This window comes from Phalacrocorax carbo, chromosome Z (assembly GCF_963921805.1).
Source record: "Phalacrocorax carbo chromosome Z, bPhaCar2.1, whole genome shotgun sequence".
NCBI lineage: Eukaryota > Metazoa > Chordata > Aves > Suliformes > Phalacrocoracidae > Phalacrocorax > Phalacrocorax carbo.
In genome coordinates, this window is record NC_087548.1 from 20902408 (window position 1) to 20928153 (window position 25746).

At 40.7% G+C, this 25746-nt stretch overlaps 1 protein-coding gene across 3 annotated transcripts in view; it reads right to left on the reverse strand.

The window, feature by feature from the left end:
• The window catches only part of LOC104052922 (chondroitin sulfate proteoglycan 4-like), a 40885-nt gene extending 16644 nt beyond the window's left edge, over positions 1-24241 (reverse strand). Inside the window, exons 1-7 of one of the 3 annotated variants that reach the window (XM_064438991.1) lie at positions 24061-24241; positions 13674-13784; positions 13406-13569; positions 9244-12813; positions 7910-8380; positions 6878-7054; positions 1281-1479 (exon numbers count right to left, since the gene is read on the reverse strand). In XM_064438991.1, the coding sequence (XP_064295061.1) occupies positions 1281-1479; positions 6878-7054; positions 7910-8380; positions 9244-12813; positions 13406-13569; positions 13674-13784; positions 24061-24154 (4786 nt within the window). In that variant the 5' untranslated portion in view covers positions 24155-24241. The remainder of the gene's footprint in view (positions 1-1280; positions 1480-6877; positions 7055-7909; positions 8381-9243; positions 12814-13405; positions 13570-13673; positions 13785-24060) is intronic. The other 2 variants (XM_064438992.1, XM_064438994.1) reach the window with 2 other exon arrangements.
• Between the last annotated feature and the right edge of the window lie 1505 nt (positions 24242-25746).

Here is a 25746-nt window from a genome sequence, read left to right on the forward strand (position 1 = left end):
CTGGGCAATTTGACATTTCAAATTTACTGCACAATCCACACTCCTACTCAATGGAATATTAAATTTGCTGTTCTTTTTACTTTTATTAATCAAGACGTATTTCCTAAGGCTACAGATGTGCATTGGCCCTTTCTGGAACACAGAGTGGATTCATTTCCTCACACTGAGACTACCACCATCCTACCACCATAGGAGTTTCTACTTGTCAAAATCTCCCTTGGAACACTTTAAACAGCTTGGCTCACTTTTGCCATGTTCTTGACCTTTCATTTCCTGACCAATTATTTGAGCAGGATACTTACAGCTCACCAGCAGCAGCTGGTAAAGCAATTTCAGCAAAACATATGCACTCTGCAAGACAGTGCATGGGAAGTCAGCACTGCAACCTGCACCAAGCCTCACGAAGACACAGCACAGATCTGGAGTGACTGCTGCACCCAAGGGAGCACTAGAAATAATTCCAGCCTGCCTTGGGCCTGGCAAGAGTGTGCTGTACCTCTTCCATCTTCTTCCCCAAAACTGGTTTATTCTTTCTTTAGCACCTCCTTTCTTCTTTCTGCTGAGATAACATGATAATAGAGCTGGAGTACGAGAAAAGCAGCTACCACACTGTAAAAGCCCCACCTCTTCCACTGGCTGGAGCCCCGCCGGGATCTCCATTCCTGCAGCTTCCCAGAACCGCCACTCAAGGATGAATGAAGCTGCCCTGGCTTCTTTTTTTATTGCCTACACATTCTCTCTGTGGCAGCAGCACAAATAACCCAATGTCTAGCTCTGGTCACTGGCAGAAAAGAGTCAATGGTTGAAGCTGAATTCCTTCACAGCCTGAAAGAGATGTTGACATTTTCCCGATGGCCCATAACTTCATTGCTGCTCAGGAACACAACTACACTGTGGCAGGTATCTAAGAGACTTGGTACCTGAATAATTCTTCACTGTAGCAAGACAGAAAGGTTCCTGGAGATTCTCAGTTACAATGGTCAAAAGAACAGATTTCATATCTCTGAAATCTGCAAAGCAATGCTCCCCTACTGCAAACCTGCATTGAGAAAGAAGGCTCCTACCAACTGAACCACTAAGAACCATGGTTTCTTGGTAAGCACACATCTAAGTAGTTTTTCAGACCCTTTCCTGTTTAGTTTGTGAAACCATGTATTGCATAACCAGTGCTCTGAGATTTTTGTGACATTACAAGGAGATCTTCAAAGGATTACAGACACAAATATACTGAATAGGAGCAGTATTTTCATAACAGAAGTAGTATTTTTGAAACCACATACCATTGTGTACAAATACCAGCTGCCCTTCAATTATATCAGCCTGGGTAAAACTAAGGATGCTCTTGTCTGGAGAAGACTTCAGAGCCAAGTGCCCATTGCTAGGTGGAGTAAGGGAATATATCAGTTCTGATGGTGAGGAGTCCTTGTCTTCTGCACAGAGGTCATCAATAGTTATTTCTGTGACTGAACCCACCCAGACCTGGAAAAGCAAAAATAAAAAAAAATAGTAAGAATAATGAAAATGCATACAAAAGAAAATTAGGGGGGAAAAATCTTCAAAGAAAAAGAAAGCATAAAGATTTATGCTGTGCAACACTCGCAGCTATGACAGGTTTCCTTACTGTCCATCCAAATCTCTGATTATGGACTGAAATAGTTAATGTTGGCAAATGATTTTCAGAAAACAAGGCCACAAATTAATACAACCAAACACACCCTACAGCAGTTTTAGACAGCTGCAGCAGGAGTGCTCTATGTGTCAGGCACTATCCAAACTCTTGCAAACGTAACAAAATTGTATTTTGACAACTGAGTCAAGGAGCAGCTTTCCAACACACACACATGAATATTAGTGTCATGTACTTCACAGCAGGCAAGGCATTCAATATGCTCTACCTTCACCAGCAGAAAAGAGAAAAGAAAAACAGCCTGGAGACAGCATAATCTCTAATACAAATGGAACACTCCTTGTAGCTGCATTATCTTTCTAACAACAACCACTAAAGGCCCTTCTTTAGTGCACCAAGCAACCCACAGAGATGCTCAGTCAAGTGGGAGATGAAGGAATCAACACCTCCAACAGCAGCTTAGCACACTGCAAGGTCATGCATCCAGGCAAAACACCTAACTAGTATTTGGAAAGGACCCATTACTTAATTCTAGTGAATCTAAATGCTTTTTTGGATTTTATCTTAAGATAGGCACAAAGTGCAAGACCCTTCTTTGAAGCAGAAAGGACTGCTGTCTGAGCTTCATCCATATCTCACTGGAAACAATAAGCAACCGCCCATTTTATTCTTGATATTTGCTGTATTTATTTGGAATTAGAGACAATACATATCCATCGCAACATTAAATTCCTAAATTTTCAATACCTCAAAACCAATTGTCTCCATGCAGAGTTTATATAGGATACGATCTTAAGGGCACAACCCTTTAAAAACATCAGCTTGAGCTTCAAAACACATACTGCATTGTCCCTTCCTGTCCTCCTAGGGTCTTAGTACACTTAACAAATATCCATTAAAAACAGCACAGCAAATTCTTGAAGAGCAAACAAGATCCTTGACAAAGGGCATTTTACCTCTGCCAAAACCAAAAATCAGCAATCATATTTTTGCCCTAAGTATTAATTTTACTTTTTAATAAAAACCATGGAAGAAAACCTTTTAAAGCCAATGGGATTTTTGCTATGAAATTTCAATAGAGGAAAGGTTTTAGACTACATTGTGTCACAAAATATGTGCCATGGAAAAAGAAATACTAAAATGAAATTATATGTGTTTTCTACATAGAAAATAGTTACATTTTATAATACATCTTATAATAGAAAATATCTTCAAGCAGGAAATAGCTATTTTCTCCCTTGAAATATGTATTCCTCTGCAATGTAACTACTGCTATCACAGTCTGGTAAAAGATGGCACCTGTGAAAACACAGGATGATAACTAATAGCAAAGGCTGACTTACTGAGCGGCACCAAATAAGCCTATCATTGTAACTGGTTTTGTATTAAGATCCTTTAATTCATCTCAGTAGCACTTGATTCAGATATTCTACACACAAAATAAAAGGTTGCATACAGAACATGCAAAAACATAAGAAAGGACTATGCAAATATGTTTTTACAAATGACTCATTAAATGTTCAAAAGTTTCAAAATGTTTTCTCTTACTAAAGGAAAAAAATGAACTTTTTTTTTTGTATAAAGCCAGTGTTTATTTCTATAGTTCCAGCACACTAACACACAATGCTTTTTAAAGTACTGTACGTGCCGAGGTGCTTCATGACCTGCAACAGGATCCTTGAAGAATGAAAGGAGATCCAAGAGTGAAAAGAGCGGTTAGGAAGTGGATACTCAGAATTCTGCAAACACTGTACAAGTGGTTTATTTTCCACATCTGGGATCAAGTCCTCCTTGAAGAGCACCATGAAAACTATATCTAATCTTCCAGGAAGTAGCATGACACTAATTTTGCATGTGCCTAACACATTTCACAGCATGGTCCAAAAAAAGGTTCATCACCCTGCCCACTGGGAAATAATCCAATCTGCTCTACTTAGAGCATTCAGCTTATCGATATCTCCTTGCCAGACACTATATTCACAGACATTTTAATATTCCGGTGAGTGATTTAAATTAAAAAAAAAGTTTCACTTTGTTCTTTAAAAAATCTAATTCTAGGAAAATACGGCCCTCTTGTGGCAACAGGGAGTTACAGTCACTTCACAGCGTCACTACCCATAAATGTATTTAAAGACATATATAAACGCAGTAAATAATGCCAGGATAGTAGTTTTCTTAAAAATATCCTATTTCCCTTCCCCACTCCCACCCCAGAAAAAGATTACCATAGAACCTGTGGAAATTTTAGGAAATTATACCTAAAACTCTGTAGGGTGTCTAAATAAACATATCACTTACGCACTTACTGTTCTAATCTGAATTATTTAAATTAAATGCAAGTATTACTAGCATACATTACAGAAGCTCTCAGGACATTAGAGTTTTAAGTATGTCATGTGTTACGTTAATATAAACACTTCACGTGTCATAAATTAGCAGCCAAAACCAAACCAAACCAAAACAAAACCAAAAAACAAAACACCAAAAAAACCCCACCAAATCCCTAGAAAGTCACTTACTTTCACCTCCTAGAGAACAATCAGAAAAAAACTCCCAAAATGTTTGGTTCTTTGTCCTCCTGAAACTCTTCCCATGGTGTTCATAACCTTGATGGTGTTCATAACCTTGGTAACAAGAGTCAAGGCTGTGTGAAGAAAGGATGCTATGGATGCCTCAGCAGCGAGGGAGATAGAGCTGAAGGAGTCATTCAGCATGTGTGCACATGCTAAACAGTTTCTTGCATTTGGGCAGAAGACCCGTGACAAAGGCCAAAATTAACTTTCATATATCCACACCGACATCACTGGCCACACAATGTGGCTCTTCACAGAAGCTATTTCTCAACAGGAGATGCCAAAAGCTAACCTATTTTTAAATTGTTCAGCATTTCTTTCTAACTCTTTATATTGAGATGTGCAAAATTTCTGAGGTGCTAAACTTCAGTAAACTCAAATGGTCCTACTGGACCGCAGTTTTCACAGTACTTGTCCCTCATTTTACACTTTTGTACATTTCAAACCTTTCAAAAGATATAAAAGACCATCTGCCTTTTTAAAGCAACACACAGTTTATTACTCAACATTCACCACTAGCAATGTCCTTGAGGAGCACAAACTGCTTGTCTAGAACATGGGGCTAGCAAGTATCACCCTACACAAGATTGCCTGGCTCATCTCAATATTTAGCAGGACTAAGAAAAATCCATTTCTCCCACGTAGTCGGATATGCAAGTTTCCTCTGAAGAATGATCATCTCAGTGTATTCCTCAAAGTATATAACTGAACGGCCAGCTTTGTTTAGTCTGTACATGAATCCAACATATGTGTGCACATTAGTACCCACTCATGACAAAAATAAAGGTTATTTCTCAGCAATAGCTTATGCGTGTCCAGCAAAACACGAGGGGCAAAGGTAGCTTCTTGATTCTGGGTATGCAAACTGCCTCCCCAGCAGAGAGGACGAATTTTGGCTAGGTTAAACTGTGTTATCATTGTTCTTGGGAAGTCAATCCATATGCTGCCTTGCAGTGCACTGCATAGCCTCAGTTCTGTTAACAGACTGCAGTTCAATGCCAGCAATGCACCAGGAAGGAGACAGAGAAAAATCTCTGACTGGACATATATCCCTCTCGTCTGCAACTAGACAAGCATTACTGCATGCTGTGCTCATGTCTGTAGAGTACCACTGTAATCCCTATAACCAGGGAAGGTTTTACTCTGTGCCACCCAAATGCTTGTGGAGTCTGCCCTTCTGCCAGCCAACTCTGCACAGGGGAGGGTGTCTTGTGTTGTGGGATCTGCGGATTATCACAACTACCTGCTGTGGCTGCAAAGCTGCACAATACCACCACTATTGCTGTTTAAAAATTATGTCTTTTCTCATGTGAAAAGCCTAAATACACAGCACAAGGTTATTATCATCTTTAACAGTAATCCATTCTCCTTCTGCAATGCACAACTAAATACGTAAAATTGAACGCATGTTTTAGGTGCCACCAATTTGCAAACTGAATCATACAGCACTGGGGATGATGTTGCCTCAAAATACCCTGCTTAGCTTCTTTCAAACCTATTCCTAAATACCTTCTCTGTCTTGATACCTCTCACCTGGTTTACTGTGACCACATGTTCATTAGCTGACCCATACCCATTTCATTCTGCTTTTCAGAGTCATGTAATCACATCTCAGACAGGAAGCCTTTACACGTGAGATCTTTTTGGTTTATATAGGCACAGCCTCCATAATAAATTTGTTCTGGTTACTGAGTGCTATTGTAACACAAACAACAACCCTATAAAGAAACAAAGAAATAAGCCTGAAAAAGCACTGAAACTGAAATGACAGTAGTGACTTTTTTCAAAGATCAAAATATTTATAAGCCAGTTATGCTTGTTAAGAGCAAAAGGTAGCATCAATCAACAATTATAAAATTTTCTTCAGGAATTTGGAGTGGGGTAGTTATAAACAAGTTAGCATATCCTTTTTTTAACTCACAGTATCACACAGTAATAGCTTCAGTGTCTGCGCTAATATTTTGATGACCTCTAACAGCCTAGATTGTCACAGATCGCATTGTATTATCCTTATCAGGAACTTTTAAAGAAGAGAACATTCCTGTTTTGAATCAGAAAGACCCAACAAATACTCAATTCTCTAATGAAGTGCCAATGAGAATGCTGTTCTCTTCTCTTGTCCTGTCCCACTGGAGAACCAGAAAGGAGCAGGCAGCAGAACGCACCTCAGGAGGTCTGACCCTCTGCCACTTAATGGCAAGAGGCACAGTGCCTGAAGGCTGTGCAAAGACAACAGTGAGACCTTTGCACCCTCATCATCACTACCCTTGGTACTTTTCTAAGCTACCATGTTCATTAAAAGCCCTCAAGACACCCTAGGAAACAACACTAAAACACAGCAATGACCCAGGTGCAAGCCATCCCACCCCACAAGCCCTATATCAGTCCAAGAGACATGATGTATCTGTAAGATTAAAAGAAAGCTCAGTCAGCCTTCTAGATAAACTTTACATTACAACAGCAGAAAATGTTCTTAATGATGACTAGAATCTCCCCAAATATATATTACCAATGTACTGCCTCCCTTCATTAACACTAATTTATTTAAATCCCAGGACCACCATTTGTTATATGGACTATCCCACCAGAGACAAACCTAATACTCTGGCAATGATGGTGAACTAAATAGTACCAGGTTAGAAATAATTTTAATATTTCAAGATGTTGACAAACATACCCGAAGAATTCTGTTCACTTTTATAACAGGAGTTTCATCATTTACTGCAGTTACTGTTACAAATACAGTTTGGGGCATGCTTTGTTTCCACAATTCTGTGTTATTTACTATCACAGTAAAATTGTCCATCAGTTCCTCGCTGTCATCATGAATGTAGTAGATTAATTCTTGTTCCACCTGAAAAATATAACAACCTGAAAAATATAACAACCTAAAAAATTAAAGAGGCTAAAAGAAAATGAATGCCACATTAAAAAGCCAAAAATATTCAAGTCTAGGCATGCCCCTCTCTATCTATTGCCTCAACTTTTTATGAACTCCAAGACTTTATTTATGTTCATATCTGATCTGTACCTCTGCCTTTGTTCCATTCACAACAGCAAATTTTACAGCTCATCTATCCATTCCTCTAGCCAGAATATCTTAACTTGCCAGTCTTGGCATTTCCCCTGCCCCCTGAAGGGAAAATGGAAAATCCAATCCCACTATATTTACCACAATGTTTCCTGGAAACTATAAACTGAACATAGTATTAACAGATGGTGACTTATGACACAGTTTTGCTTCTTACAGCTAAAAGACCGAAAATTAGCTTGTTATGCATACACTAGCTCTCTGTGAGCAAAGACATGACCTAAAATAATAATTTTTTCACACTTTTTTCCTTGTTCATTCTATACAACATTTCCTCTGGTCTTTTCAAAATGTACCCACAGACTGCCTGTCTTAGGTTTCCAGAGTATCAACAACTCTGCCTGAGCGGCCCACCTGTCTACTGTGATTATAGCACACAAGTCTGTGTGACCAGTGGCTCACGAGGAAATAATGTGGTTCACAACAACAAGGCACCCTCCCTCCCCACCCCAAATGATCAGCTAGCAACTGCAGAAAGATCCTTGGTACAAGACCAGAATAAAGCTCAAACTCATGTATCTTACCCCCTCCCACCAAGTTGTCCCACTGCAGGCAAAAATTAGCTTTTAGCAATACAAAAAATTAATCGTGACTACAGCAAAGCTCTAAATGCATTACCTGTTTTCTGGTAAACGTGGTTAACTTTAGTCCAGGAACACGAGAGTTTTCAACATACCCATGTTTCGGCTGCTCAATTAAAATAAATTCACAGCTGAGCCCTGCAAAGTGTCTACTAGAAATTTTTAGATAGTCTTCCACCAGGGCTTTTGAGCCCCCTTCAATTACTGTGAAGTTCTGTACTTCCAGGGGAATTATTCTGGGGATGATGTCTACAGAGATCTCTATTCCACTCACTGTTCGGACACCGTTGGTCACATCCAGAGAAAAACGGTCATCTAGCTGGTCAGAAACTGTCTGCACATACTGAACTTTGCCCTCATCAACATCTTGCTGTGTGAAGCTCAAAACTGGCCTTTGGTCAGCACCAAGATAACTTTCTTCTGAGGAAAACTTCCGAATGTATCCATGTACTGGAAGCTGTCTTACTGTGAACACAATCTCAGATGGAGAACTGTTTTCATGAATGACCTTAAATTTAAAAACATACCCCAAAATTATTTAAACAGAATTGGGATAAATTCTTTAGTTCTCGTCTGAATTTTTCACTTTTACCCCTTGGATTGTCTGTCTAATTAATTAGCATTCCTTGTTTGGGTTACATGGTATATCTGCAAATTCCTAATACAATACAGTAATACTTTAAGTAGACTTCTTAAATAATGTTGCATCGGAGTGTTTTGTAGCCACAAATTTGTAAATTTTAGAAAGGAACACACTGCTGAATTGACCAACAGCCTAAGCACTGCAGACCCCTGCTTGAAACAAGGTTTTCAGCAGCACAGCCATGTGTTGCCAGAGCCCCCTCGCGGTGGTTACTGAAAGGCTACACACAATGGGGAGGAAAATATTAACCAAAGAGAAATGACCTCAGGTTTGTGACTTGATGTTTTTAAAATTTTGGATGCAATCCTCAGACATTGTTAACTGGGCTAGCTCCAAACTTAATGAAACAAACTTCTTTCATCCTTGGCATTTCCTACCAGCTCAACTAAGAATGATGCACAAACATCAAGTACAAACAATTGTCGTAATTAAAACAAATATACAAGTGTGGCATCTCCAAAGCTTAACTTTGGAGTTAAGCATCAATATGTAATGAAGCCAAAGACTATGGGCAGTCTTTTTCTTTAACATAACCCATTTCCTTTCTAGAAGAGGAAGCTTGCTGGTGTTAGTCTGTCCAGAATTAAGTATCCAGAACTAGCAGTCATGTTAGTGACAATCAAAATAAGTTAAAGAAAAAACAGAGACTAAAGACATTGCAATGGCTGAGAAAGCAGTGAGGAAAATTTGCTACAAGGTTGGAAAAATGGACAACACAGTTGACTTACCTGTAGTTTTCCTTTACTGATTTTAACTGGTTTTCCTTCTTCAACTAACAGATTGTTTTTGTTCACAATCCTTGGCGGCCACTGATGACTTTCCAAATATATGCGAACATGCACTCCAGCATCCAGATGGACATCTCTAGCATGGACCGTAAAGTTAAATGTGTCAATAAGGTTGTTACTGTCATCGTGCTTGTAGGTCACATACCCCTTTATCAGATCAAGTTGAGTAAAGGAATCCATCAGTAGATTATTTATATATATTCCTCCATACTTTGGGAAAGAGAGTATCTCATATGTAATCTCAATATCATTTCTGATGTCTTGGTTTGTAATAGCGCTTAAGTTAGCTGTTGTAATAGTTTCCTCTTTTCCTTTTTGAACCAACAAGCCTGTATGATTTGCCAACCTAACATAAGGATCAGTGGCACTAACTTCCAGAAGCAGAGAGGTATAGTGCTTGCCATCTGTCACAAAGAGCACAAAACGCCCAAAATCTGCACCGCGGTGTATAAATAGGACTTGCTTTTGCTCCAGGTCTGCTTGTTTGAATTGGTAGAGTCTGTGCGAAGTATCATTTGTAAGCACCAAGTCCCCATTGGAAATGCCACGTCTAGTATATAGCAACTGTCCATCATCAAAATCAGAATCAGGATCATGATAGCAGAGATCTGTCAAAGTTAATAATCGCTGCCCATTTCTCACTATGTTAAATATCTTATCAATTACACGTATTGGTTTCTCATCATTCTTCAGCTGGATAGAAATGTTGAATTTAATTTCTACTGACAAAGGTTCTGCTTCTGGATCAAAATTTGGCCGCTTTCCTGACTCTTCACTGGAAGCTCTGACAAGAAATTCATCAAATGCCGTCTCAGAATCGTCATGAACATACATAAGGCGCTTATCAGTTATATCTTTGTTAGTGAAAGTGGTGAGATTGTCATTACTCTCAGATGAGCCTGAAAAATTAATGAGTTTTAATTTCCCATGCTTAGGAAACTGTGTAACTGTATATTGGAAAGTTTTATTATCTGGTGTTTGCACAAACAATTTTGTGCTTGTTATTAACTCTCCTTCACCCTCAGTAACAGTTAGGCCATTGTTAGTCAAAAGAATGTTTCTGAAATCTGATTTGATGTGGACTTCAAAGTCGTATAAATTTGATTCTATGTACTTAGTAGAAATAAGGAATCTAAATGAATCATGGCTGTCCTCATGGTATCTTCTGATTAATTCATATGCCACTTTTTGATCAGTAATATCTTTCTGGCTAAAGACTGAATCTTTTTTCAAAGGCTGGTCATTAAGCAGTATTTGTCCATTCTTCGGTAGGGACAGCAATTTGAAATGTAGCTCATCCTCAGGTATTTCTAGATCTACAATCACAGCAAAAAGATTGTCTGAATTCAAGTACTTCTTTTTTGATTTTTCAATTTCTAGAGGAGCATGTTTCAATAAACTGTACCTTAACCACTTCACTTTGATGGGAAACACATGCTCTTCACTGATTCTGTTTCCTATGCTAACTTTGAATTTAAATTGGTCAGTAACATTTTCCAGCTGAATTTCTTTAAAAGTACTACAGTATCTCACACGGCTACGCTGAACAGAGCGTTGAGAAAAACAGTTGACTCGCTTCCATTCCCCCCTTGAATGCTGCCTTTGGACTTCCCCAAATTCAGGTGGCTCTGTGATCTCATACCGTACCTCCAGCTGCTGGAGGTCGGCATTTGTTTCTACTGATAGATGTCTAGGTGTGATCAGAGCTGTAACACCTTGGAGTAGTTTTACTCCTGAGTTGTTGACAACTCTGTAATCCAAAGGAACTGCCATGACACGTAACACAACAGCGTTGCTCACTTTCTCACCATCACTCGCCCTCATAACAATCCTTGAGTTCTTGACGCCTGTATGGACAAAGAAAATATTGCCTTCTCTTAAGTCCTGATTAGAAAAAGAAGTAATAGCTTTTCCAGGATGCTTTGAATTTTCTAAAAATCCTGCATCTGCATTCAGATTTCCAAGCACTGAAAGACTGAGATCGACAGGATCTGTATCCTTATCTAGAACTTTTATCAGATCACTAGTCAAACGTTTCTTTGAGTTCTCTAAGAGAAGTAGCAAGTTCCCCTTGGGAAGTGTGATCTCAGGCGCATCATTTACTGGAGTAACAGTAATGCTAAACACATGCTGCTCATTTCCTTGCAGATATGCAGGCACAATCTTCTCACTGCTGGTAGAAATGGAGAAATTAAAATAATCATAAGTGTCCTCAGAGCCATCATGGACATAAAGAATCTTCCCCTGCCACACGTCCTGCATAGTAAATGTATTTACCTCCTGAGCTGGTTCAACATCTAGTTTCAAGTCTCCATGAGAGGGTGGTTCCTTTATTTCAAAAAGAATTTGTGACTGATTAATCCCTAATTTCTGAAAGTCTAAGTCGACTTTAATATGTTTGGATTCAAGTGAAGCTTGTCCGCCCTCTAGCACAATCAAGTTACTTAGAACTAAAACGTGGCTTTTGTCTTCCTTGCCCAGAGAGACAGAGCTTTCAGAGGAAATGGCAAACGTTGGGGCTGCTTTCACAGTAGGGTTCTTTACAGCCAACTCTAAAGAAAGACTTATATTAAAAGCACTCTCTGTTTCACATCCAGCTGAAATGTCCTTTGTTACCAGAACATTCTTCAGCGATTTCTTTTCTGAATTGGCTTTCAGATCTCTTAAGCAACCTTTGAAGGACCCTCCTCTGGCATACTTCCCAGACACTGAAGTTAGCTCTAACTTAATCACTTCTGATCGTGTGCTGTCATCTACACCACCTATAAAGAGAGACCCCTTCAGAAGTGGCAGCTTGCTGTCAGTAGGCAATGATTTTTTCACAGTTTCTTCATCCAGTGTCAGCTGCAAATATTCTGCAGTAAATTTCAGTTCGATGTAGTGCCAATGACTGTCATTGACAGGCCTACGAGAGGAAAGCTGGGTTCTACTTTTATATTTTCCCACATAGGCCTTAATTAATCCATCTTCCATTTCCATTGCAATGAAATCTCCCCCTTGCCCAGGATGGTAAAGCAGCAAGCCACATGCAGCTGAGGTTTGCAATGCATACTCCAAGATTACCTCATCATCAACATTCCATGATGGGAAAGAAACATAGGATCTGGAACTGAAGAAACTAATGGGTTCATCTTCACCTGCAAAGAATTCATCACTGCACCCCACTGAAACTTCATGGACATTTTTAAAGCCAGGAGAAGGTCTCAGAGGCATCAGAATGTCTAGCTGATTGAACAACACATCATCAATACATCCTCGGAAATTGGGCAGTGCTCCAACAAGGTAGGGAACATCAAGTTTATTAGTACCACCTATGTAGAATCCATAATCAATGTTTAATTCATAGAGAATTCCAGGCATTTTTGCACTAGTTCTATCATGTTTATCAATTACCAACGTGACATTATCATGTTCATGGTGTAGTTCAACCAGGTGCCAAGCTAAATCATTCAGCTGAGATCTTTGCTGAGAATGCAGTACTCGTTCCCCCACGCCAAAGTTAATTCTCAGCTGCAAGAGACAGAATTTTAACTATCAAAATCCAAAGTGATATTTTTCACAATCAAGTATTAATATATCGTTAATAGATTAATTTTAATAAATTTCCATATTAAGTACATAATTTACAAAATGCAATTTTAAAAGTAAAATCCCACTAAAATTTTGTGTATGTTTACTTTCCGTCATCAATATGACTTGAATAATTGCAGAAGAGGGAACAGACTCCTCTGCAGTTCTGCTAGGACCAACAACTCCTGAGAACACAAGTCACAATGACCATTCAAGGACTTACCTTGCAGGAAAACTATTATTTGGATCCAAACATTTTCTACATCATAAAAACTGAAATTTTGCCTTTACTGAACATCATGCTTTGAATACAATGATCTTGACTTTAAGATCTATAGATCTCAAAGGCTTTTAGAGGCCAATTTTAGTAACTATGATTGTAAGAAATACCATATTTTGAAATTATCAATTATGTGATTTTTCCATTTTTTTTTAATACAAACTGTGAGAATTGTTATAGACAACACCTTGAAGAAAAACACTAAACAATACAGGCTACAGAATTCTTTTTAGCTATAGTTATTAACCGTACTTGTACATTTCCTGAGTGTAGCTCCATTAAACAATAATCCTTCTTCCCCGCTGCAAGAAAAATCAGTCCATGTTGCTTGCTTGTTCGAAACCGCAGCTGTAAGGATGTCTGAGAGGATGCTTCTGCTGTGTTCAACTGCACAAAGCTATCACCGTAAAATGATACTGAAAGAAAACAAACAGGACATACGGTCACACACACAAAAAATCTTTCTTATCTACAACAAAATACATATAAAACCCCTTATATTAACTCTCTATATACTTACTTAAATATGAATGAAAATCGATCTCAGATACCAAATTCATCTGTCCAAGCAACTGGATAAGAGACCAATGGCCATACCAGTACGGACGAGGAGTGAATACAGTCCAGTATTCTACCTCCAACAGTGACAATAGGGAATTGTAAGAACAGTGCAATCACATTTAATACTTTCCTTCATATAGTCTTCCAAATAGTTTTTTGTTTCAGGTGTTTTCCTGAGCTTGTCACAGTCAGTCTATTTTTGTAACTGCCAAAGGATTTCTCTCTGAAGTACTCCTCTAGTTTCTCTTTGGACACATCTTCATTTACAACATGCTCTTACATCTCCATCACAGATACCCTGTCATCTCTGATAGGAAGTCCCCATCTGGTGTTCTGCCATCTACATGACTCTTTCACATGCTCTCACCCATTTCTCTTCCAGGCTGAAGTGTCCTCTTGTTTCATGTATGCAGCCTCCAACCACCCCCGCTGCCCTGTTGCCCAGTCACTCAGTTCTGTACAGGCCTCCTGCAACACTTCATTCTCTTCTCCTCTCTTTACTGCCCTGAAGAGTAAACCAGGAAACTCACCCATCTCACTGCTCACTGCCTTTACCATCCCTGTTATTACTATACTGAACAGCACAGATCCCAAGACCAAACCCTCAGAAACTCTGGTAACTTCCCTCCTATACAAAAAAAAAAGCTATCATCTACCCCTCCTCCTATCTTTTAATCCATTGCTTAATATATAAAGCCCTGCATTCCTATCCAATGGCTGCTCAAAAGCCTTTTGATGTCAAACCTTACCAAAAGCCTTTTGGGAATCTAAATCTTGACCATCTTTCCTGCACCCATCAAGAAAACTCCAAGAGGTTTGCAAAGCAGAACCTATCTTTTAAGAAACCCTACTAACTCTTCCCAAGCTGATCCTACTTACTTCTGTGACTTTTATCCTTTGTTACGATATCTATAAATTTAAATGGTACGGATGTCCTCTGGTCTTCTTGTTTTAAACACTGGCATAAAATTTGCCACCCTCCAGGCTTCAGGTATCCAGGGAGTTTAAAGCATGAGATCAGATATTACCCTTAGCAAGTAGACAATTTCATCCCAGAGCTTTTTTTAGGTCAACCCCCTGTTCCTCCCTCAAAAAAGGAATTTCAGTTTGGGAATCTTCCCCATTAGCAGTAAACACCATTTCGTTTAGCTTCTCTGCAGTAGCCATGCCCTTTCTGAGTGCTTCTCTTACACTGATAACTTAATCAACTGGCTGCACAGACCCTCTGCAGGGTATTTGTTCTTGATGTATTTAAGAGGATTTAGTAAAAGCTTTGATTCTTTCAGCTAGCTGATCCCTGACCTTACTTTTTTTTCAGGCCTGCCTAGTCTCACATTAAATCTGCCAGGGTTTACGATGCTTTCAGCTGTGTTTGGACACAACTCTTCGAGGACACCGCCAGCTAAATATTTATTTTGCAGCTTTTAGCTTCATTCTGAGACAACTTTCTCATTTTAACACAGTTCTTTTTAAAATTAAGCATAACTGCAGAGGACTTCTGAGGTTTAATTATTCTTGTCTCTACATTAGCTGTCCCTCTGCTGAATCTAACACACTCTGGTGACTCTTACGAAGTCTGGCTTTAAATCAGATTCAGAACTGGATTCTGCACAGCACAGATTACCAAATCAAAGGTCTTGTTAACCATCTGTTTCATGAAACAATCACTAATAGTATCCAAAAATTGGCTGTAGTATACTTAAAAATTTTAGGTGACTTTCCCAAGAATAAGATTTCAGCAAACCCCACAGTCAAAAGCTGTGTAATAGTGTGTTACATTAAGTACCCAGAGAAACACAGGAAAGATTTTTAGATTACTATGAAGTACACATATTTTGCAAAGGAAGAGTCACCACTGTGCACAGAAAAATTGGTTCCAAGTTGGACAAAACGGAATTCTTCCCCACCAGTTTACTTCTAGCATAAAAGAAGCTTTCATGAAACAGCTCTAATATACCTTACAGGTCTTCCATAAATCTACACAGTAAGAGGACCAATGCTTTTTTTATATATAGAAATGTTATTACTGTGGTGTTAATAAAGGCCTACCTCCCTTTTAAAGCAAGTATTGGAATAACAGAACTTTAGACAAACCCCCACTATAAGTCAGGATTAAATTTTACTTGTAAGCCAGGAAACAGGTTAAATGTTTTTAGTTTTTCTATAATGGTAAATTCATATTATGGCAGTGGCTAGGATGTCACTGTTCTATGTATCATTACAGATGGACTATAAGAGATGCTCCCTACCCTATATTGCCTCGGACCCAATAACACAGGTAAGGGAGAGGAGTCTCCTGACCTCCATGCCAGCAAGTGAGGCACTGAGATACCACCTTCCTGAAGATCACAGGAAGCATACCCTAGCTGTCTGAGATAACCTACCTTAATCAAAAGATTACTCCGTTTCCTTCAGCCATTGTAGAAACATCAGAACATCAATATAATGTTATGAGTACAAGAAGGTTCCACCTCGAGAAGACAGACCCTTCTCCTCACCCTGCTGAGACTCCACACAGCAGTTACATTTGGTTTGCTACATTACATCCTAGCACACCTATGGAACTGGCAACTAAAAGATTTCATTAAGTCATATCAGCGAAGTTCCTCAGAAATTAACACATTAAATCCAAAGCTTTCACAGATGTTAATGTCCTGGAAGTTTCATTATGATCACTGTAACACAGCCCCCGAATTTCATTGGTGAATTTCTGAATAAAAACTAATGACTGCTGATGGAACTTGAAAATAACTTTTAAAAACATCAAATTCTCATTAGACTCAAGTATGTGGGAAAAACCATTGGATTTTGAGGGAAGCAATTGAGCAGAAAGATAAACTTATCCATGGAATACTAACTGCAGTTTAGAATAACTAGAAATGAAGTTGCAGAGTCAATATTTTGTGGTGTGCCACTGGGAAACAGTTTGGTGTTTATACTAAATATGAATTTCCTGGAAAAGAAAAAAGAAATGTAAGTTAAAGCTTTTGCCTTCCATAAAATACTTCAGAGTCAGAATCCATCACTGATGGTGGGGCAGGAAACTCAACATCAGCCTAGGCACTGATCCAGCACTAAATGAGATCTTGGTCCAAGACCACCTACAGTGCCTTGGCATGATTTCTGCTTCAGTACCCACCAAACTAAGCAGCATGTTATTATAGTAGAGGAATCAAGTTCCTGCAAAGCAGACATTTTAAAATTATTTCTGGCTGAAACCATGTTACAAGTGACCTCAAAATGAGTCAGTGCCCCAGCTTTAGAAAAGGGGACATTTTGTCCTGGACCATCTGATGTCAATCATACTGTATGGAAAGTATTGGAGTTCAGCCAACAATACCAGCTTTTAAGCTCCCTTGCTACTGGAACAGGTGAATTCAGCATATCATATAGGAAGTGATTCCTATGGATTGCCTGGGCAGATGATCTATTCTTTAACAGCCCTATGCCTCAAAGGAAAAAGACATGTGGGAGCAGCTGAGAATAAGAGCCAGATCTACACCAGCTGTAATGTCCCTTAATGGACAAAAATACACAAAGGTTCAAAAAAATAGAGGCATAATCACTTGAGATGCCAGTTTAAAGGTCTCTTCAACCTGAGTCACTGACTAATTTGTGGTTCCCACCTCTCTCACTTCTCACCAACCCTCACTCTGACTAGAAATATCACATTGGGGCTATAAATCCCTCCTAATACTTGCGTCATAACAGGTAACATTTATATGGCAAGTCAAAGTTTTGAGAATTTCGCTTCAAGTAATTTTACTGAACATTCCTGACTGGTTCTGTCCACAACATCTTTCTTAGAAGTAACCATGAGAAACCAGGGCAGGCACAGCAAAAGCCTTCGTAATCACAGAGGAAAAGGTTCTTCACTCATCATCTAGCCGTGGCATTAGGCTGGCGTTTAACCTTTTGTTCAGCTTTCATTCTTTAGTGTTAAAAACATCATCAAATTCAGCTAACACCTACACCTTGAATAATTTTTCTCTTGGTTTCTGTACTCAAAGCACAAAGCAATAGCAGCCTTGTCTCTTCTCCACTACCAAAACTAACAACCCCGGAAACATATCTACAAGAAACCAAACTCAGAGTCACTACAGTTGTCATGAGCTATGCACATCCATCCAACAAAATCAAAGCTAAAGTGCTGACTGAAAGAAATTTTTTTTCGGTTTTTTTTCCCCTTTTTTTCTGTCAGTATTTCTCATTTCAGACTAGACTATGTCACTTCTCAGCAATGCACAGGGATCATAAGGAAGAAAAGTGATCTTGGAATCACAACTCCACATTCACATCTTAATTGGAAGTAATTTAATGCAGACTTCATGTCTGCTCAACCCCTTTTGGTCTCCACCGTGGACAGGAAGAAGCCAAAGCTCCACATATCTCAACCCTTTCCTTCTGGACCCCTATTACACCTTCCTCCCAAAGAAAGTCATATGGAAAGGCCTTCCCTACTGTGCCTGAACCAGTAACCCAGAAAGACCTTTATACTCATGTAATCCTTAAAGATTTTTGCATTTATGCCAGATGAAAAAGAGAAGAAGGGCATTTTACCAGATCTCTTCCCTGCCACTAATATCCATCCTTTTATAGGAAAAAAAATTGAAATACATACTTTCACCTCCAAACAGAAAAGAAAAATTATGTAGATGCCATGTAAGACAGTATTTGGACAATGTTTTTGTCTTCAAAATGTTCAGGAGGTAACAGCGCCAGGGCCCTTTAAAGATAATATTTTGGCCAGAAGCCTACACTGTAAGGAAAAACAATGCAGATAACACTTAAAAGAAGAGTCAGACATCCTGAATCCTTCTGACATAGAAAAACCCATTTGTCTACTTTTCATACCTAATATATTGGATCTTATGGTTTCAACACTACGATAAATGTCATAATCAGGACATAGAATTACTGCTGCTCAGGCAAACTTTTCCCATGTAGCCTGCTAATAATTGTATGTGAAAACAACTATATATGACTTGTTTTACGGAGCAGCAGGGGGGCGGGGAGTCATGCAATCTATTACACTACCTTTACATTACATTACCTTTACTACACTATCATTAAAGATAAAATTACAAAACTAAAGGATTAAGTCTAACATTGCCCCTGTATTTTCAGTCAGGATCCTCTCCAAACTCCAGAACTGCTATGCCAGGAGGTGTTGTTGGCTTGTTTGCTGTCCACTGCAAGACAAGAGTCACTTCTGTGCCACAGTTAACTCCTCAGCTGAGACCACAGTTCTTGCAGTGGCCTCACTAATAATCTGTATCAGTGAGCTCTACAGGCTGGCTGTATAAAAAGGAATTAAAAGAAGGAAGGGGGGGAAATCACATCACTCGTTTTGAACCTGCTGTCTTAACATCTACTGCTGACATATACTGCACTGGTATCCAGGAGCCCCAAAGACAGAGACGGTCCTCATCTGCTAAAAGTTTGATGCACATCCCTCCCAAGATACACCAACTGTACAATGCCCCTTCAAGAAAATAAAGTTCCTTATCTTTCTGTGTGAAAAATGCAAAGTCAAAATACAGGCTAATTCACCTCTCCTAACAGCACACTCAAAGTGCAGCAAGCGCACACCAAGGGCAGTTGTGACTGGTGAGGTACTGACTTCATCGCCAGCTGGAGGCAACACTTGTTTTAGTTATTCGAATGAATAAGCTTCCCATTGTCCAGGTGCGACTTGTACCTTGACGATTTGTCCCCTGCAGCTCATTCACTAAATTGTACGAGGAACAGGAACCAAACTGCACAGGTAGCTCAGATAAATATTTATCTTCCAGTTGACAGTGGTGTTCTGTCTGTCTGTTGACAAGTTCAGGTATGTTTTTGACTCTCAACTCTTTTGGATGTTCAAGGAGAAGCTCTGCCTCTCTAACCCTTCTCCCTACATTCTCAAAACAGAGCAGTTGTTTTTCATACTGACACATTTCTTTGTACCACCAAGGCTTTTAGGGTGCTCCAGTGAGAGGTGGAGGGGTTGTGCAATCTAGAGATGAAGGCAGGTTTCTACATAGTAAAAATACTTTCAGGCTATATAAAAGTACAGCTTGAAGTCTCATGAAGGATCCTCATGCATAGGTGCTGGGCAAACAATGAGAGACGCCTTAAGTCCCAAATAGTTTCTGCTGTAGTTGAGATAAAATACGTAGGTCTCAACTTTGTTCTCCCAAACTACAGGAAAAACAGCACACAACCTCCAATGTAGATATAATAGGAAGACTCTTCCTTGGGATAGGATTTGAGTGATGGAAGCAAGTGTTCAGAGCCTATTAATACCAAATATAAATAAGCTGTTGTGATATTAATAACTTTTAAAAGCCTTGTTTACCCTGATTTTACAGCACAAGTGGAGATAGATTAAAAAGGAAGAGAACATTAGTGAAACTCAATGTAAGAAGCTTTTAACAGCCCTCTGCCAAAAAACAGGCATAACGGGTGATTAAAAATACATTGGCAAGTACTGCTCGGCTTACATTCTGCTCTACAAACATGCTTAGAGCTGTCCCACAGAACCAAACTGTTTCTCTAGCTCCTTCCAGCTAGCAGAGCTTTGCACCCAGGTCCAAGACATCACCTCTTGTACCACCAGAAGGGCTGTCAGTCCTCTCCAAAGTGAACTCCCTAGCATGCTCTACAAATACTGACTCTACTCCTACAGAAGTCTGTAGCTTTAGCATATTTCAGTTTTGTGCTGGAACCGTTTATCAGAACACCTGAGCCAAAGTGATTCTTTCAGATGCTACAAGCATCTGCTCTGAAATTTTGTTATTTGTATGTTTATTTCTCTAACTGTATTTCCTTCTTTCATCCAGTAATATGCTTGTAACATGCCAGTAATATGTTTGAAACCATTGTGACTATAGGAGAATCCTAACTAAAGAGTACATAAAAATATTTTGGAGAAACAGATACTGGCTTCTAGCATTCGCATAGAATTACATTAGAAGTTATTAATTTATACTAAAGCTTCTGAAATAGACTTCTCCAAGTGGTATAAAAAAATTGCTAAGAAGACAGGATAAAAAGAAGAATTCATTATATCAAGCGTCCTCACTGAAAAATAATTATTTCAGGTAAAATACCTTATATGGCTAACATTTTGTTGGAACTTTGGAAAGGTCTGCATATACTTTGTAGCACATCAGTGATAAAAGTCACTATTTTTTAAAATATAGTGGAAATGGTAAAAGAAATTGTCATAGATTTCATGAAGTTGTCAGGAGCTGCATATTCTAGAAATAAAGATGATAAATTCTGGTGATCCAAAGCTCAAGTAAAGTAGAAGTTAGAAAAATAAAATTTGACAGTAATTACTTTCTTAATTTCATATTTACTTTTTTTGCTTCTGAACAGCAGTGAAGAATCAGATTTGCAACTGATTTTTCTGAAGTTTCTAACTGAAATCTGACCTCATGTTAGAAAACCTTAGTTTGTGTGACTGCCCATTAAAATTAGATTGAATGGGCACTTTAGTTAGTACTTTAAAGTACTAACTAGAACTTCATGAGCATGACAAAATGAAGACTGCTCTTACACAAGTGTAATCTGATGCTGATGACAATCCTGCCTTTTACAGTGAATCTTGATGCCTCTCGCTTTTGCATGGGGAGGAAAAGGTGAACCTCCTTTGAGTCTGTTTCAGCAGCAATTACTAACACTCACCTGAGGGGAAAAAGCCTTCAGAAAATATATCCTCATAAACAAAAATGCACTTATGGCTTCTTCGTTTTCTCTTACAGCTAGACAGAACCATGTTTTGAATGTTCCTTTTTAAACTCAGTAGTTGCTGCATCACAGACATGATCAAATTCAACTGGTGAGACTGAAAAGCACTATCAGTAATACAGAATACCTTAGGTAATATGGTTTGCTTACAAATCTTACTCTCCACAGTGCTGATACTCCAGAAAACAGGAGTTCGGTTAATGAAGCTTTGCTACAAAGGCAAAGAGCAGAAATAATGCCACAGAATGACAGAAAGAAAACAAAGAACCAAAACAGGGCACTTCATAATGAAAACATTCTACTACCGTCTTTGTCCTCTGATCTAACTTAAGGGGCACGGCAAAAACAGAAGTGGAGAAGGAAGTTGCCAGATTCACTGGGAATGCCCTTTAAGGCTAATGTAACCATTATTGAAAAGTGAATTCACAGGGTTGATTCACACTTTCTCAGTGTAGGATTTGCAGTGAGATTTTTGTGGGTAAATCAAACACTGTGAGAGTCTCCAGGCCTCTTATGCTCACCTCAAATGTACACAGCGAGGAACATCCTTGTGTTGCATCCACAGATGCTTTACATACCAGACATGTTGATGTTTAAAGGTCTGTCCAACCCAAAAGATGCTATTATTTCCAGATAAAAAAAATAAAGCATTGAACATCAAATGAACAGAGCTGATGTTAATTTTTGGTGCTATCACAGAAACACACTGAAGAACTGGGAAAACCACTTAACACTTAATTTCAGTTCACTGCCTATAAGAAGCTGTTCGTGCTTTTTTTTTTCCTTCCAGCCTTTGACTGATTTTTCATTTCACTCTAAGACTTTTGGGAGCAGGAACTCTCTACGTCTGGGTCCAGCTATAGCTATAGCAGCAGCTGGAGTAAGAGCAGAGAGCTGGAATTTAACAAGCTCACCTGGCAGAGATGCCAGCTCACATGGCCTGGCAGAGCTCAGCTTGAAGGCAGCTCAGCCGGAGCATCCTGCACTGTCGCACCTAAGTTTGCACAAGCAGCAGGCTGCGTTGCTGATGCCCCTGTGTTGCAGTTTGGAAATGTACCCTCTGGCTCTGGCTTTGCCTTGCACTGCCTGCGTCACTGGGAATAGATGACGCTACTGCAACAGTGAGGCATAAAGTGAATTGTCAGCTTCACATTTTCACAGCAGTACTGGTTGGCCTAACATTACTACCAGCAAAATCAATGACAAAACAATTCATAATGACATTTAAGCTAATGGTACTATTACCAGAGAAATTTCAGTGGCAATCAGACCTCCCGGCTGTCTCTGATAGCTCTGAGGCACCTCTATGAGCAATAAAGAAAGCCTCCCCCACCCTGCATGCAGGCTTTTTGCTCACAAAATTGGTGAGAACACACTTAAGAGCTCCACACATTGAAATTCTCTCATGGAAAGACAATAGAGGCGTATTTCATTTCTAATATCTGAAATTAATCCTGTAAGAAAAACTACCATTTCAGCCTTCATTAATCCCTGAAGAACTGAAAACTATTTTTTAAAGTTACAATTAAACATTTGGAGTTTATTTGTAACTAGTGAAAACAGACACCATGCAATCACAAAAACTGACAAGCCACTCAAAATTCCAAAAGAAATGGAGTTGTGGCAATTGATTCTTGTCACATGGGATCGCAAAGATTATGAAAAAGCACACTTCTGCAACTGCCTGCTAGCCCATTATTTTAAAAGGTATTTAAATAATAAGCCTGATTGCCAATCTTTGATGCTGTAATTATAATTTACTTGAAGATATAAAACAAGACAAAAAAGAAATTTCCAGCTGAAGTTTTTGGCTGTCCCAGTGGTTTTGGTGACTGCCCAAGACCTGTACCTTTACGTGCATCACCATCAGCAAGAGCTGCAGGCCCTTGGCATGTCTGAAAAGCCAGACATACCACAGCTAAATCCAGATGCCAAAAAAAAAGATAGCTGCAGTTGCTGGCTGATCCTTAATGTTGGAACTGTTAGTTCACACGCATGCTAAGGCAGGGGATGGAATCACAGGGAATATTCTTGCATGTGCCTTAGTGCTTTCTGTGTGACATATTAGTTGTGATTGTAAAAAAAAAAAAAAGGGGGGGGGGGGGGGGAGGTTCATCTACGTTGCTTGGGGTTTGCTTGGTTTTATTACAAAGTCTAGCTATGTGAAGTCCCAGCATCTCCGCCGTAGAAGGGGAAACCGACACCAACACCGCTCAAACCCGCGCTGACAGGCTCGGCCGTCACTTTAAAGGAAGGGGACACCTACACCTTCACAGAAATGCCCGCCGCCCCGGCCGCCTGCAGCAGAGACAGCCCCGAGCGCCAAAGCGCCGGCGGCCCGATCAGCCCCCCGGCACCGCCAGGCACCGGGGCCGCGGCGCTCCCCGCCAGGCCGCTCCCCTCCGCCGAGCCGCCGGCGACAAGCCCGCTCCGGCGAGCCCCACCGCGGCCCGGCCCTGCGCCACACTCCACCCGCCGCCGCCCGGGCGCTGCCGGTCAGCCGCGCCGGGCCGCCCCTTCCCCCGCCCGGCGCAGGTGCCTTCCGGCCGCCCGTCCCGCAGGCCACGGGGCCCCTCGCCATGGCGGCGCCCCGCGGGCAGCCCTACCTGCGGCGGCCGGCCGGCCGGCAGCCAGCAACAGCGCCGGCGGCAGCAGCAGCAGCAGAACGGCGGGCACCCTGGCCCCCGGCCCGCCCGCCATGCCGCTGCCGCGGCGGGGCCGGACCGCGGCCCGGCGCTTCCCGCCCGCTGCCCCGCGACGGCCGCCTCCTCACAGCACGGCTGCTCCCGCCTCCCGCCCCCGCTCCAGAAGCAGCGGCCGGGGACGGGAGGGGGGCAGCGCGCCGCCCCGCCGCCCGGGCCGCCCCTCGGGGAGCAGCAGCCGCCCAGCTCTCCCCGCGGCCGCCTGCCCCGCGGAGGGTCCTTTCGGCTCAGCGCTGGGCCGCCTACGCGGTGGCCACCTTGGCCATAAGTCACGCCGTGCGGCCAGGCCGGGTTTTGTTGCTCGCTCGTCCTAAAGCCCGCCGAGGACGGAGGCTGCAGGGCACCCCATGGCCACCAGCTCCCGGGGACAGAGTTGACTCTCATCGCGGATGTAGTTTTGTCTTTCCATCAGACGGCAGCTGGCCAGGATTTCGTTTGCAGCTGTTGTCAGTCCGTCACCCGCCGTAAACCTCCCAGTGTCCTTCCCGGCAGCAGCAGGAGGCTGCTCCAAGGTTCCCCCAAAGCCTTCTCCTAGCTGGAGCAGTCCCATCCCTTATAGAATTTGCATGCTGTGTATAAAGAAATACATCATACTTCTTTAGGGAGGATTTCCATAATGGGTAGACAAAGCATTAGGAGTACAACCAGAGATGATTATAACCGGTACAGGACCTAAGTTAGGCAAAGTTCTGCATTCCACATCTCACCACTGGTGTCCTGTGCTTGAAAGCACAAGATTTCAGTTCAGAAAATGTTTTAAAAAGCACACTTGAACCACTCGTGTCTAACCCACTTACCCTACCTAATTCAAATATGCAGACATGCCTTCAGTTATATACTTCATCCGTGCCAGGAACAGCCTTGCAGTCATAAAATTTTCTCTGATGTTGTCAGCTGGCAGGGTGTATTGCAATGTGTCTCAACAGGTTGGTTATTTTTTTAACTTGTTACTCCCTTACACATAGGCCTGGAATTTGTGACCTGAAATCTGATGCTAAGCAAGCAGAGTAAGTAACCGAGATAATATTCCAAAACTGCAGAAAGAAGAAAAATTGTGATGGCATGAATCTCTTTTCTAGGTCAGCTGTCTGGTTCTCCTCTTCCTTTGAGGTTTGCAGTTATCATTTAGTCTACATTTTCCTTAGAAATTTTTGGCAGGCTTTGCTGTCTTTATGGTTTCAGAATAATGTACATGGCAGGAAGGGGGATCCATGCCCAGAGGGAAATCACAAGGAGGTATCTTCACCCAGATATCGCTTCACAGTTTTATTAAAGATCTCAAAGGCAGAGACGCCTAATAAACTTCATTCTCTTCAGACTGGTGCTTGGAGAAGATTTGTGAAAACCTGGAGAAGGAGTTGTAAAAAAGCGTCAGTCTTAGATGTGAACAAGAAGGGCAAAAAAAGATTTACCATGGAATAATGATCAATAAGGTGACTGAGGCTAGAAAAACAGACCTCCAGGTGAGCAGCAGTGAAACCCTGTGCTGCGACAGAGAAGCCTGGGGAAAAACTTTGCCTTTGCGCCATTCCTGTGTTGCACAGATCTGACTTAATATATCCCCACCTTGGAGTATTTGGCTTCCCCAAC